General features: G+C 34.3%; 1 protein-coding gene across 1 annotated transcript; it reads right to left on the reverse strand.

Moving 5' to 3' along the window:
- Positions 1–10,008: 10,008 nt before the first annotated feature.
- On the reverse strand, positions 10,009–12,902 carry LOC125187073 (putative helicase MAGATAMA 3). The gene is made up of 5 exons (XM_089064843.1): positions 12,792–12,902; positions 12,177–12,713; positions 10,942–12,087; positions 10,527–10,851; positions 10,009–10,457 (listed from the first exon to the last, which is right to left on the reverse strand). The coding sequence occupies exons 1-5, from the start codon at positions 12,900–12,902 to the stop codon at positions 10,009–10,011; spliced, it is 2,568 nt and encodes an 855-aa protein (XP_088920969.1).
- Positions 12,903–14,454: the final 1,552 nt, after the last annotated feature.

The raw sequence follows: 14,454 nt of genomic DNA on the forward strand, positions 1-14,454 counted from the left end.
TAGTCTCATAATTCTTGATCTCAATAAGCGTCAAACGACACTTGACTAGAGACAAGACAATTCCATCTTGAGAGGTATAAACCTTTTCATGGAATTTCTAATGCTTAAATGTTCCAAGCAATGTGTAGATATAGGATTCCTAAGAGAATCTCAACATTCTTTCTAGCATCTTAAAAGGACTTAGATGCTAAGAATGTAATTAGTTTCTCTTAGATCATTTATCTTAAACTAGGTAGACAACCAGTTTCCTACGCCAGATGCCAATCTTAGTTGTTTGCAACTTTTGTAGATTTCATCATCGTACAGTACCAATAATACCATATGTAATGCACTTTCAACTTCCTTGTGCTTACAGCACTGTTAAGGACACAAGTCAAATTACAAATATTTGACAATTTTGATAAAACACATATACTCTGATTTAGATGCTTGCCTAAGACCACGAAGGTCTATATAAGCTTCCAATCATGCGTTTCTTGCCCTTAATCACATATCCCTTTAGAATGTTCTAGTAGATGATTTCCTTAAGACTTCTATTTATAGAAGGTTGTCTTGACAAACATAATCCATACATTCTAATTTATGTAAGTTCTAATAGACAATATGATCGAATAAATCCTGGCACAACGATAGCGAGAAGATAATTCTCTTTGGGCATAACCCATTGTCATTGTCTAGCCATTTGAGATCCATATTTACACTTGCAAAGATACTTGCTCCCACTGACTGACACAGCCTGTAGGTAGTATTGCAAGTCTTGTAAAACATGTTGTCTATCTTAGATTGTAATATGAAATCTATCACCTTCTCAAAGATGATTATCCAAATTAACCAATACTACATTGTAGTTAAAGGGACTATGTTCAAGTTAATCTAAGACTGAGTCTTACGACACTCTTAGACCCATGTGTGTTCCTAAGAACGCTCCCACTACGACCTGGTTCTCACAATCATAGGTCCTGAAGTTGATTTTATTAGTGCAAAAGTTTCCAATGGTATAATTCTTTGGTAATGGAAAATCCGATATCTCTCTCTTTATCTTGAGAGTTATCATGTTGTTAGGCTTGTAGTTCCTCTCTTGATCTTCATACAAGAATTCTATCTTTGAAGATTACAGAACTAATAACCTTACATCATTTGGGACAAACCTTAAAACATGCCTCAAGTACTCAACTCCAATTTCTTGGACACTTTTCCAACACGTGTTGGAACAACATTACACCTTGAGATGTGCTAGACTAGAGACGCTCTAGTCCACAACTCGTGTTTTGTAGAAGGTACTAATGTATGTAGTTTCTTTAATGTGTATCCCACCAATGATAAGATTTTAATGAGTACAACTCATCACACAATCAAACTTGTCTTAGAAAGACTTCGATTCCTGCTTACATAACTATCCCATTCATTAGATGAATGCTTGGATTCGTTAACGGAGATTAGACTCCCACTACTGATCATAACCCTTTGCTCGTCTTCTTATGGTGTAAACCATTAAGACTCGCTAGTCTTTCTATGTTGCACTTCTATAAGTGTTCTGAATCAAACGATTCTAACTCATAGTGCATCAAACAGATATTCTCGACTTTCAAGCTATTTAACAAACAAATTGTTAAAATCTTGATAATCTAGATCAGTTCGAACAATTTCTAAGTATTTTCTTGGCCTTAAGGCTAAGAGCCATAAATACTTTATCATTCAATGATTAAGAAGTTGATGTGTTGTTGAATACTCAACCTTGTCGCACTTATATTATTTTAATACTATGATGCCTTAAGCATCAACCATAAAACAATAGTTGAGCATTAATAGCTCCCACTGCAACAAAAACCTAACTGGATCAAGATCTCTTACTTAGAAGTTGCATTGTCATGTAAGTCATTGTCCTTCCATAAAATAGGTCAATCCAACTCACAAAGCATCTTTTCTCGCTTTAAACAAACTTTGATGACAATTCAGGCTCTCCCATTTCCATATCTAGTCTTTTGTTCAAATGAACTAGGACTTAAGAAAAATGCAGCCTTTATGAATTTGTCATCTATTATGTTACTTTCCTCTAACAGTAATATAACGACTATTATTCTAAAGATTTTCAACTTTTCAGTTAAACCTTCTTGTAGTCATTTCTTATTACTTTAGGCGATGACTTGTGTCAGAAACTATTTGAGTGATCAAAAGATCCTCAAAACATTCTGTCACTCTAGGATATTCCAATCGAATCATCTTGACAGATTCTATTGATATCTATCTTTCATCGTCATTAACCAAGACTTGTCGAGCTACTTAAAGGAAAATAGCTTGACCTTATTCCTCAAAGAGCTTGTCAAGTACATGCATAATGCATTCTCGAACATTCTTCGTGGAATTATGTCGAGGAAATGGAGGACATGAATCATTGAGTATAAACTCCAAGCTTTTAGCGATTAGAATCTTATCCATTTTCGTTTCCGGTCTACATAATTTAGGCATTCGAGTTTTCTTTCTTTAAGGATCGCAGACAAATATTAAATGACATAATGAAGATTTGGCAAATAAACTTATTATCACATACTCATGCTCAATACATAATCACAAATAACCACAAAACAATTATGTATCTTACAACAGCAAAATTAATAAATTGTATCCTCCTCTGGAGGTTAATACGCATTAAAATTTTGACAATTTTACTGGTCACAACACCGACGCATCAATTGCTTCCTCCTCTGGAGGTTGATACGTCTAATGCTGCCTAAGCACGACCATCAGATTTAGCATTACAGAATTTTATTTCTACAACACACTCCCATAACAATGTTTATGTGCTGTCAACAAAACCAAGTTATCTCATAAATTCTGATTAAACCCTAAAACTCACAGTTCCTTAGGATTATTCTCCCCACTCTGCAGGTGGCAATAATATTGGGAACCACTTTCTAATTCATTCTATTTATTATGTGAGAACTCCGCCCTTATGAACTTGTTGTTTTCGTAGGATTATCGTCCCTACTCTGTAGGTGGCGATAATATTAGAAAATCAGCTTCACAAAATTTGGCAGACCAACCGATGGAGACCGTATACAACGCACTTGTTGTAATCATCACTTAGATATTTTGTATGGTTTTTGCATAATTATCACATAAGCAGATAAAGCAGATAATCCACTTAAAATAGATAAACACCAAATAAACAGATAAATCCATTTAATGCATGGCATTTAAACACACCTAATAATTATCAACAATTATTTAATCTAGTCAAGGGAGAATCAATTAAATAATTAAGTTTTATCGTGGATAATAATTATCCAAATTTATTTAGGATTTATCAAGATAGAGTTAACTATCTAAATCCATTTAGGATTATTCAAGATTTTATTTCGATAAAATCAAATCCTACAATTCAAAATAACGTTGATCTAGGATTATCATTATTTAAATCGTACTAGGATATTACTAGATAGAAACACTTCCATCATAATCCATAAGATAAAAATAAAATCCAATCAATAAAGATTTGTACAAATCTTAATTCTATTTAGAATAGACATCTAGAATATATCAAACATTACTTAGGATTTCTTAGATAAATAAATTTATCTAAATCCAATTAATTAAGGATTTCTTATATATCATCTTTATCCTAATCTATCTAGGATATAAATCCAAAAGATAAGGATAACTTGGATTAATACTTATTTTAATCCATCTAAGATTTGTCTCAATAAAATTAAATCTATTGAAATCCATGGGATAAAATAAATTAATATAAATATTTATCCTAATTCATCTAGGATTTATCTTGGAATAAATCCATGTAAATCCATAGAATAAGATAATATTATATTATAATTATTCAAATCTATCCAAGATTTATCTAGGAACAAATCCATATAAATCTATAAGATAAAAATAAAATATTATATTATCACTATCCAAATCCATCTAGAATTTATCTATGAATAAATTCATATAAACTCATAAGATAAGAATAAAATAATATAGTCATTATCTAAATCCAACTAGGATTTGTCTAGGGATAAATCCACATTAATCCATAGGATATAGGATAAATCCACATTAATCCAAATTTAACTAGGATTTTCGTCTAGGAATTAAATCCCTACAAATCCATAAAATAAGGATAAAATCTATAATTAATCCATGATTTAATATAAAATCAAATCACATATAATATATAAAATCCACAAAAGATATATTCCAATCTTATTTCTAAATTTAATCTTGATTTATTTCCGAAATTGAATCCAAGGATTTGAAAATCCTAATCAAAATTTGGAAAGTGAAGTCGTGAGACGAGACAAAACGACATCACGCATAGGGAAACCCTAATCTTGCGTCATCGTACTCCCACTGAACCGCAGCCGCTACTGGGCTCCCACACTCGTCTCGCGAGCTCGCCGAGCCTGACGTCTCCGACGCTGCTGTCGACGTCGCTCCTTCGAAGCTGCTGTCGCTGTTGCTCCGTCTCCAGCTCTGCTGCGTCGTCCTTGCCACGGCTGCTGGTTCTGCCTCGGTGTAGTCGCTGCATCAGCGACGTTCTCACCGCAACAAGCCCAGCCGAATTCTGGACCATGAACAGCCATCAAAGACAGCCGCCGCCATCGCAAATTCCGGGAGCCCGTGCCTCGCCAGCACTGCTGCTCGAAGACACCTAGCCTCCACGTTACTGTCCGTCTGTACTACGCTGGTGTTCCGCAAACGAAATTTGCCCCGTGATACAACGCGAGTAGCCTTCATGGCGTGATTCTCACATTCCAATTTTTAATACAAGATGAATTCCATGTAATCATTACAAGAAAACAATGATTACAATATCAAATTGTTAAAAGAATGTAACGAATTACAAGATTATGAATCTAAATAATCATCGCACATGAGAAATCAAAAAATGCGCAATTAAATTTGAAACATTCAAATTCCCGTCGCATTATAAAACGCCACATCTTCTTGTTCTAGGGTTTCGAACTATGCATATTATAAACATATAACAAGCAACGAAAAAACATAAGATCATGCAATTCACATAACATGAAATTAATCCACATAATCAGAGCCAAAAATTGGCTCTGATACCAATTGTTGGGGTTTGGTGCCCCTTGCACAGCGGAAAACTTGTACAAAACAAATAAATCAGATACGGATCCATTTGACCGATTATGCGATTAATCAATTCACATGTTAAACCAATGTTTTAAAAACCGGATCGGCCAGTGAACCGGCGAGGCTACTAGTTCACGTTTCAACCGGTCCAACCGGTTCAATCACTGGTCGAACCGTTTTACTGTTACAAATTATATATAATATATAAAATATATTCAATTTCAATGAATGATAAAATTTATTAAATTTTGTATCCATAATTATTAAATGTACAAATTACAAGTTAGTATGGATAAAATTTTTAATATTTTAGATATAAAAAATAGATAAATCATAATAATTCAAAAAATTATATGACAAAATATATAAATGAATATGAATGTTTAATTAGTTTTTGATGAAAATATACTATATAGTAAATAATTTATTATAAACCTTAGGTATAACTACTTATATTTACATAAGTATCTATATTATACAAATAATAGTTAATTTTAGTAAAAAAGAGTGAATTTTAGATGATAAATATATTATCATATTAATACCTACTCACTATAATATAAATTTAAACTTGAATGATTAGTTTGAGTAAATAAAAAAAATGTTTTAATATAATAATAACTAATGTTCATGTTATTAACAAGAAATGCTTGTGGTGGAGTGGTAATGGACTTGGTCTCTTGACCAAGAGGTCATGAGTTCGATCCCCACCAAAAGCACTTATTTTACAAAAATTTTAAACAATGAAGAAAACCGGTTTCCGGTTCCCGGTTAGACCGGTTCGACCGGCCGGTTTCGGCGGTTCGCGGCGGCTCATCATGCTGGCGGTTTTATGGAGAGAACCGGACCGGACCACTCACCGGTTCGCGGCCGAACCGGCCGGTCCGGTCCGGTTTTTAAAACACTGTGTTAAACAGATAATTGCATGCTAGAACGCAAATAATTCATGCTCATAGAAAATAAATCCTAAACATGATTTCTACGGTTTAGAGTTACCGATTCGATTCTCCAAAAATTGCTCGCGCCTTTTCCACGTAATGATCTTCAATACTAGACCATGGATCTTCTGTCTGGTTCCCGAACTGTATCTCGATATCAGGGTGGGCTGATCTTATCAAAATACTAGGACTCGAATAAAGAAGATAGAAGAAATCCTTTTGGGAATAGGAGTAGAATTCGAAATTCTCCTCAGCTGGAGATTTTTGAAAATTTCGAAAATTACAAGAAATAAAATTGTGATCGTTATGTCTCCTTTATTCTCCTATTTATATTAAGTTTCTTATGGGCCCAGACAGGGATCTATGGAAGGTTTTGGATATGGGCTCCCCCAATTAGCTTTTTACTAATTAAATTGAACCCACGATTTAATACAAGCTTATATTGGAATATTACGAGCAGCCACTACAGAAGTAATATTGAACTCTCCCCATCCAAATCCGAAATTACAAGTAATCCGGGTTTCCGTTGTTTATTATTTATTTCCCGAGCTTAAGATATAAATGACCATTAATTAATTAATGTCTGTTGTGGACTTAATTAATTAACATCTTATTAATTCCAAGAGTGGACTTAGCAAGAAACATTTATTTATTATTCATAGAGTAATAAAACTCCAACTGGCCAGTTTTCCGAATAATAAAACCTTGTTCGAGCTCCTCTTGAGGACATTATCAAACGAGACTCACCTCGCGCATGATTCAACATAATAGCAATCGTAGCACCGCTAGATATTAATCACCACTACCCAATATATCAGGATTATTGGGTTGCGAAAAACCCGAACCATTTGATAAGTCAAAGTAGTTCATAATCAATACCGTATGCTCAATGCTACCATATGTAGATTAAGAAATAGTATTTTATCAAGACCTAGTCTTTCAGTAGATAGCATAAAGACACGTCTTGCTGTTAGATCCGTTCAGTGCTATACCACACCAATGTCATCTTATTTCAGTAAGGCTTAGAAATATCCGGACTGACATTGCAACCTTTCACGATAGTTAGCCAAAGCCTATCTAGGTTGTGAAATTCTTCTTTTTCTTTTGCAAAGCATTGCATAGATCTGACCGTGTTACCTTAAAGTGGACGACGCCCACAACCGGTCTACTAAGCAAAAGACTTAGACTTTGTTTACTTCTTATGCATTTAAATATTTGTAAAACATCTTATAAATGCAAAAGCAAACACAATGTAATAATAATAGTGATTCTATTCGTGCGAGACTGCTCGAATAATACTGAATCGGGTTAAAAGTGGATTGTAGAGTTTTACGTATACAAGCAAGATTCTATTCGCGCAAAACTTGCTCGAAACATGCTTTTCAGTATACCAAACCTAACAGTAGTACTATACCCTAGCCCCATGGTTTGCGAAACCCAAGGGAAATAATTCAAACTCCCTGCCCTTGGTGATAGTTTCGTTTGTGAGTGTGTAGTATAACCTAGCCACCTGGATTGCAAAATCCAAAGGATATGGATTCAACTCTAGTCAAACAGTAAATACATACACATGTATATCATTTAGTATTACGCATGTACATTAAATCCCACTTGGCGTACATTATTTAGTTCTACTTAGCCTAAATATTACTTCCTGAAATACATTCATTATTTAAATTCAGACCGTATATTAATAGACATTACGCGTACATTATTTTATGGACAGGAATATCTTGTCATAATGCGTGAATAAAATAGAAATTGTTAGCATTATAAAATAAAATAGATGAAATAGAAAGTATGTATAGGAATATCTTGTCATAATAAGTGAATAAAATAATGAAGGTAAGTATTATAATTAATCAAAACATAATACGGTAGTTATGATTTAAATAAGAAAAACAATCATGGTAGCTATTTTATAGGAGAGCATAACCGTGTATGTTGTGTGCAAAATACCTAGAATGGAAAATAGGAGAGCATAACCGTGTATGTTGTGTGCAAAATATCTAGAATGGGCTTTTCAATTTTTAATTGTTTGTTTAATAATTCCACGTAGCATCATTACAAGCCATCAGATTTAAATATCCAAGGGTTTAAAGTAGTGTTGCGTTTTCCAAATATTTAGCATAATGATGTGAATACATCCATATAGGGGAGTGATCAATTGCTAACTAATTAGCAATCTCAAACTAAGACTAAATCTTAGCCATCAGATTAGAAGATCTAGTGGTTGATATAATGTCACATAGATTATATTTTTAATTAAGAAAATTAATAAATAATAATGTCAACTCCCTCTCATTAAAATCATCTTAAAACTTTAAATTTACGTAACTATCTCGATTTAAATTATTTTTTTGCAAAAAATATATTAAATTAAAGATAATTTTATAAGGATTTCAACGAGATCTCAATTGCATATGTTCCGACGACGTTCGGATGATGAAATTTAATATTTTTTATTTTAGTTTTCGTAAATGTTGATAACCAGATTTTTATCAACAAATACATCAAAAAATCTCAATATAACCATGTAAAAATCTCAATAAAACCATGTAAATATCTCAATAAATATGTGTTCATATTTTCTTGTACTAGCATTGATATTCTTATGACATATTGTTGATATTTGTAATACACTATGTCGATATAAAAAAACATTCACGGAAATTATCATATGATAACATAATGACGATATTACCTTTTTGTTGATATTTTGTCTACTATTTATTGAGATTCGTAAGATTTAATCTCATCCACTCATTTTAAAATCTAAGAGTGGAGATTTGGTCTTGATTTTGGATTATGGTGCTATAAGCATTAGAATGACCCCTCATTTTTACATGGTTTTATTGAGATTTTATATGCATTCTATTGAATTTTTTTGATGTATTTGTTGATAAAAATCTGGTTATCAATATTTACGAAAACTAAAATAAAAAATATCAAATTTTATCATCTGAACGTCGTCGGAACATATGCAATTGAGATCTCGTTGGAATCCTTATAAAATTATCTTTAATTTGATATATTTTTTGTGAAAAAATAATTTAAATCGAGAGAGTTACGTAAATTTAAAGTTTTAAGATGATTTTAATGAGAGAGAATTGACATTAATACCCCTTATTTTTATTTAATAATTTTCTTAATTAAAAATATAATCAATGTGACATTATTTCAACCACTAGATCTTCTAATCTAATGGCTAAAATTTAGTCTTAGTTTGGGATTGCTAATTAGTTAGCAATTGATCACTGTCCTATCTTAATATAGTACAAACATAATTTAGGTAATTAATCGATTGTGTAGAACTAAAACAATACAAACTCATGATTAAACTGAAATTTAACTTAGATTTTGTTGTCTATTGAGAAACAAAATTTAATCCATATATGAATTAAGGTTAGAAGAATAAGCTATACAAAGTGAAATGGATAAGAGCAAGAGCTGGACCTGCATCTACGTCAAGTAGAGAGAGAGGCAAATGGATCAAATAATTGTGCAATTGAAGGTTTGGATAGTGACGGAGTGTTTTACCTGGAGCTGGAGCCGTGAAGACGAAGGCGTGAAACTGTTGGGGGCGAGTTGGGCGACGGTGTGAAGTGTGAGGACTGAGGGGCGACAGAACTGACATTAATACCTCTTATTTTTATTTAATAATTTTCTCAATTAAAAATATAATCAATGTGGCATTATTTCAGCCGCTAGATCTCCTAATCTAATATCTAAGATTTGGTATTAATTTGAAATTGTTAATTAGTTAGCAATTGATCACTCCCCTTCCGGTATATGCTTTTAAATAACAGAATATCAAGTTCTAATTAAGTAGCAATGTAGCATCACTTACATCACCAAAATATACCAGCTTTGGCACCTCAAGAGACCATAACAATTTACATTTCAAAAAGAAGGTGCAATCTTGAACCCAAAATCCTTACAACTTGAACATAGAGAGCTTCTTCTAACCTCACCACTTCCTCAACATCATTGCTGCTAGTTTCGTGGCTAGATCACCGCATGCATCAGTTTCACCTGTCAGTTCCTTGTACGCGTTGTGGTAGCATCCACGGCTCTTGGCGTCCGCGACTAGCTTCTGCCAAACGCAGCAGCTCCTAGACAGAGTCTCACCATCACCTACTATTACCAGACAGTACCTCGCTCGAGTCAAGGCCACGTTAGCCCTCTGCCGATTATCAAGAAACCCAACCAAGCCCCTCCCGTTGCTCCTAACCGTGGATATTATGATCACATCTTCCTCTCCTCCTTGAAATCCATCCACAGACCTCACTCTCACTGAGAACTCTGCATCCGCATCACTGCTGTAGGCCTTCCCTAGCACCTCCTCCATCGCATTTACTTGAGCTTTGTATGGAGATATGCAGCCAATCCCCACCCTTTTCTTCGACTTCACACATTCTACCAAACAAATACACAACATAAGCAATAGTCCAAATATGAACAACTTCGAATAAATGTTGAACATACCTTTATGGATTTTGGATACTAACAGAAGAACCATAGACACCTCTGCATTGTTCATAAGGCTACGCCTCTTGTCGAATTCCTCTCTCCCATTTGCTACATTGATGAATGAATATGAGCCATAGCTTTCTTTCTCAAAGAAGCTTCTGTTATAGCCTCTTTCCTTGACATTACTCCCATTCTTGATCTTGTTTCCATAGAATTCTTGATTTGGAAACAAGCTTATAGAAGGGTGCATTCTGTACTGCACATTGAGGAGATGCTTGCTGTGCCCCAATGTCACAAGCCTCTCGAATAAGCTTCTCCCGAATCCCGCCTTTTCGCACTTCTGCCAAGAAACATAACAAGATCATGTTAGTGACAAAAACAAGGTCATACCACCTCTGCATATTGTGTGTAAGTTGGGGAAAGTTTCAACCTTGCTCGTGACCATCGCAGGGAGCTGTTTCTCATCTCCGACTAGTATGGCGTGGTGCAGCCCCGGAAGCTGCAGGGGGATTGTAGACTCACATTCCTTGACCTGTGCAGCTTCATCTATGATCACCAGCTCAAATGGTGTCATTTCCTTGATGTGGTGCAGCTTCGCTGAGCTTGAGACGGTGCAGAAGATTAAGCAAGCATTTTTGAGACAAAACTCCTTGATGCTACTATATTCTTCCAATTCTGGGAGTGGTAAATTGTAAGTGAAGGATTTCACTAGTTCCAAACACTTTGTTTTGGACTTGCAGAAAGCTTCATTTTGCATAAATTGCTGCTTGTGATCCACAAATGTTTCTAGTGTTTGGAGCATATTAGAAGCTCTCGTCATTTTCTCTTGCATTCCCAAACGTAGCAAAGAAGTAGGTAAGTGTTTGATCAACCCTGTTATGCAACTGACTAATCGCGTTTTAACAGAAACGAATCTAGTTTCGAAGAACTCCTCCAATGTCCACACATTAGTGCTGCTGTCATTGTGCTTCTGTGTATTCTTGTTAAACAATCCAATCAAAACAGCTTCTAGGGATAGACCTGTTGCGTTGTTGTTCCTTTTAATTTGCTCCAAGTAGCGTTCATACGCTCCTTGAGGGTACTCAAGGAGGGAGATCATTTCATTTGCAACGCCCTTCCACCCGATGACAGGAGCAAGGAGGCGTCCCAGCTCAGAAATCCGAAGATCAAGAAACACATCACGAAGCTCTTGATGCTCGTCAATCTTCATCCTCTGACTATTTCCAAACAAAACTACATCTCCCAACCCATAGGCCTCATGCCCGAGTTTCTCACTCATACAACTCATCAACCTCTTCACCACTCCCAAAATAGCAACATTAGTGGGAGCACAAGTCACAGTCCTGCACTTCAACTTCATTAATGTGTATACTAAAGAGGAAATGGTCTTTGTCTTCCCCGTCCCTGGAGGGCCCCATATCAGCTTCACACTGTTCCTATGCCTGCATTCTGTTAGCGCGACGCAGTTTGAAACTGCAGCCTTCTGCGAATCATCAAGCCCGAATGAGGTGATAATCTCCCTCGAATTTGCCATTTTGGCGCTCTCAACTCTCTTGGAGCTGCAAACATCACAGTTCTCTTCTACCTGCAAAAACCACAAACAATTCAGTTGAATGTCACATAGCAACAAGAATGAAAGAAGCAAATGTTGAGGATATATCTTACAGATGGACTAATTGAAAGCACAGAAGTGAAGATGCTCGTGTTCGCTTCTTTGCGAGCATGCAACGCGCCCCAAATCCGATCATTGGTGTTCAAGTTTGCTAAACAGACAACAAAGAGCTTATCTCCATTTTTGCTATTCTTAAACAAGACTGGCTTCGAAGACACGACTCGTATCATGACAGAGGCGTCATCAGATGCACGTGTGACTATTGCGAGAGTGAACGGTGATTTAGGCCTATCCAAATCACTAACACACTTAGGCCTAATATCTGATAATGCAACCAAATCCAAAAACTGAGGTTCATATAGTTTTGTCGAATGCAACTCCCCTGCTTTCAACGTTACGTTGTATAGCAAGATATGATCATCTGGCTTAGTCGATTTCGGTTTCTTGACATTGTAGACCTCGCGCGAGGGAGCAGAGTGCAATGCAGTCACATTTGAAAGAATAGCAGCATGTGTTTCTTCAATGAGGGGTATTGTAAATGACTTCAAGTAATGATCCACAGATTCAAATGTAGTTGGGATTTTATCAACCTACAATGAAATACTACTACTTATTACATAGTATCTTAAATTTGGGAAAAACAATGAATGCAAGAACAATGATGATACCTTATCTTTGTAAAGATCCTTGTTGATTATATCAGAAATGGACCATGAAAATATGAAATCAGTTAACTGTGGGGTTATATCTTCTTTCTTCTTCAATATTGTGGAGGCCATGATCTTCCCTTTTGTTGTTGATCTTTCTATACAAACAATCAAAAAAATATATAAATGCCTAATCCATGCTACATACCATGTTTTAGTTATAGAAAAAAGAAAAGATGATCATATGAATTCCCATGCAAAATCCATCAATTAAATTGGTGAAAGATAGAGAAAAAAACACACATGTTAAATTCATAAACAAAAGAGAAGAGAAGACTTACTAGTGATACAAGCTCGTTTTCAGTTCTAACTTGCAATTCAAATAAGTGTGAGGGAAAATGAAGAGACGGCCACTTATACATTTGGTTGAGACTTTTGGAATACTACTTCCAATCAAGTCAGTGGTGGAGGGAAAATGTAGAGTTTCTTTACTTAGAAAACAATTATTACTACTATTAAATAAATAGTAAAAAAAACAACTTGTACTAACTCCGTCTCCCAAATTTTGACACACTTTGATCCGGCACGAGTTTTAAGAAATGTAATGGAAAGTGAGTTGTAAAAATTGGTGGGATGTGGGTCCTATTTTTAAAGTATTAGTCTTATAATAAAATGTGAATATGAATGAGTTAGTGGAATACGGGGTCCATTACCAAAAATGGTAAAAAGTGAAGTGTGTCAAATTTTCAGGGACGGACCGAAATAGTAAATTGTGTCAAAATTTGGGGGATGGAGGTAGTAATTAGATTTGCAAGGATTGCTTTTTTTGGCAATTTAATAACGAATAAACTTTTTTTTTTTGGCAGAAATCATGATGAATGTTTTTAAAATTTTAATTTTAATTTCCATGGTTTGATCTTCCAATGATATATGTATTGATATGATGCTCTTTCTAGATTTGACGCTTAACGACGGATCGAAGTCATTGATAAATTGTTAAGTGCAGTCATTGATGCCACAAACGATTGTGAATGATCGTTTAATAAGTCTGGATAAAAGTCTCAATGAATTGGAAATATAAAAGAGAAATCAAGAGTATAGTAAAGAAGTAAATATCATAATTATATTCATTTTCAAAGTCAGTCTTTATAGTTCAACAATAGGACCATTATATAGGCAAAGAAAATCCTAATTTATGGAATAACTAGAAAGAAAATAAATTAAAAGGAAAATTTATAGTATAATAAAAAGAAAGAATATCAATATTAATTAACTAAGAATTTAGAAACTCAAATTTAAAGAAGAAAACGAAATCAATAATTAATTCAAACACTTACAATTTTCTTGTCGTGTGTTTTTTCACATATCCTTTTCATCTATCTTATGTTCTTAAATCTGATCGCCTATATTTCAAAAATACAACAATTATCTAATTAATAAAAATAATCATAAAAACTAAAGAAATAACGATAGAAACCCTAAACAATCTTGTTTCAAATACCCATGCCCTTAGAATTAATTACTTACTGTTTCTAAAATTATTTATGATATGCATGATTATCGATCTTGGTTGTATCATTAGCCATCATATTATGCATCATTTAACTTGTTATCCACATCATGTGTAAGTTAATGCTTATAGAAAAACTTGCATATATAATGTTTAAAGATTCTTCATACCTAT

This window comes from Salvia hispanica, chromosome 2, assembly GCF_029641045.1.
Source record: "Salvia hispanica isolate PSC_SH4W2 chromosome 2, Shi_PSC_v1, whole genome shotgun sequence".
Classification (NCBI taxonomy): domain Eukaryota; kingdom Viridiplantae; phylum Streptophyta; class Magnoliopsida; order Lamiales; family Lamiaceae; genus Salvia; species Salvia hispanica.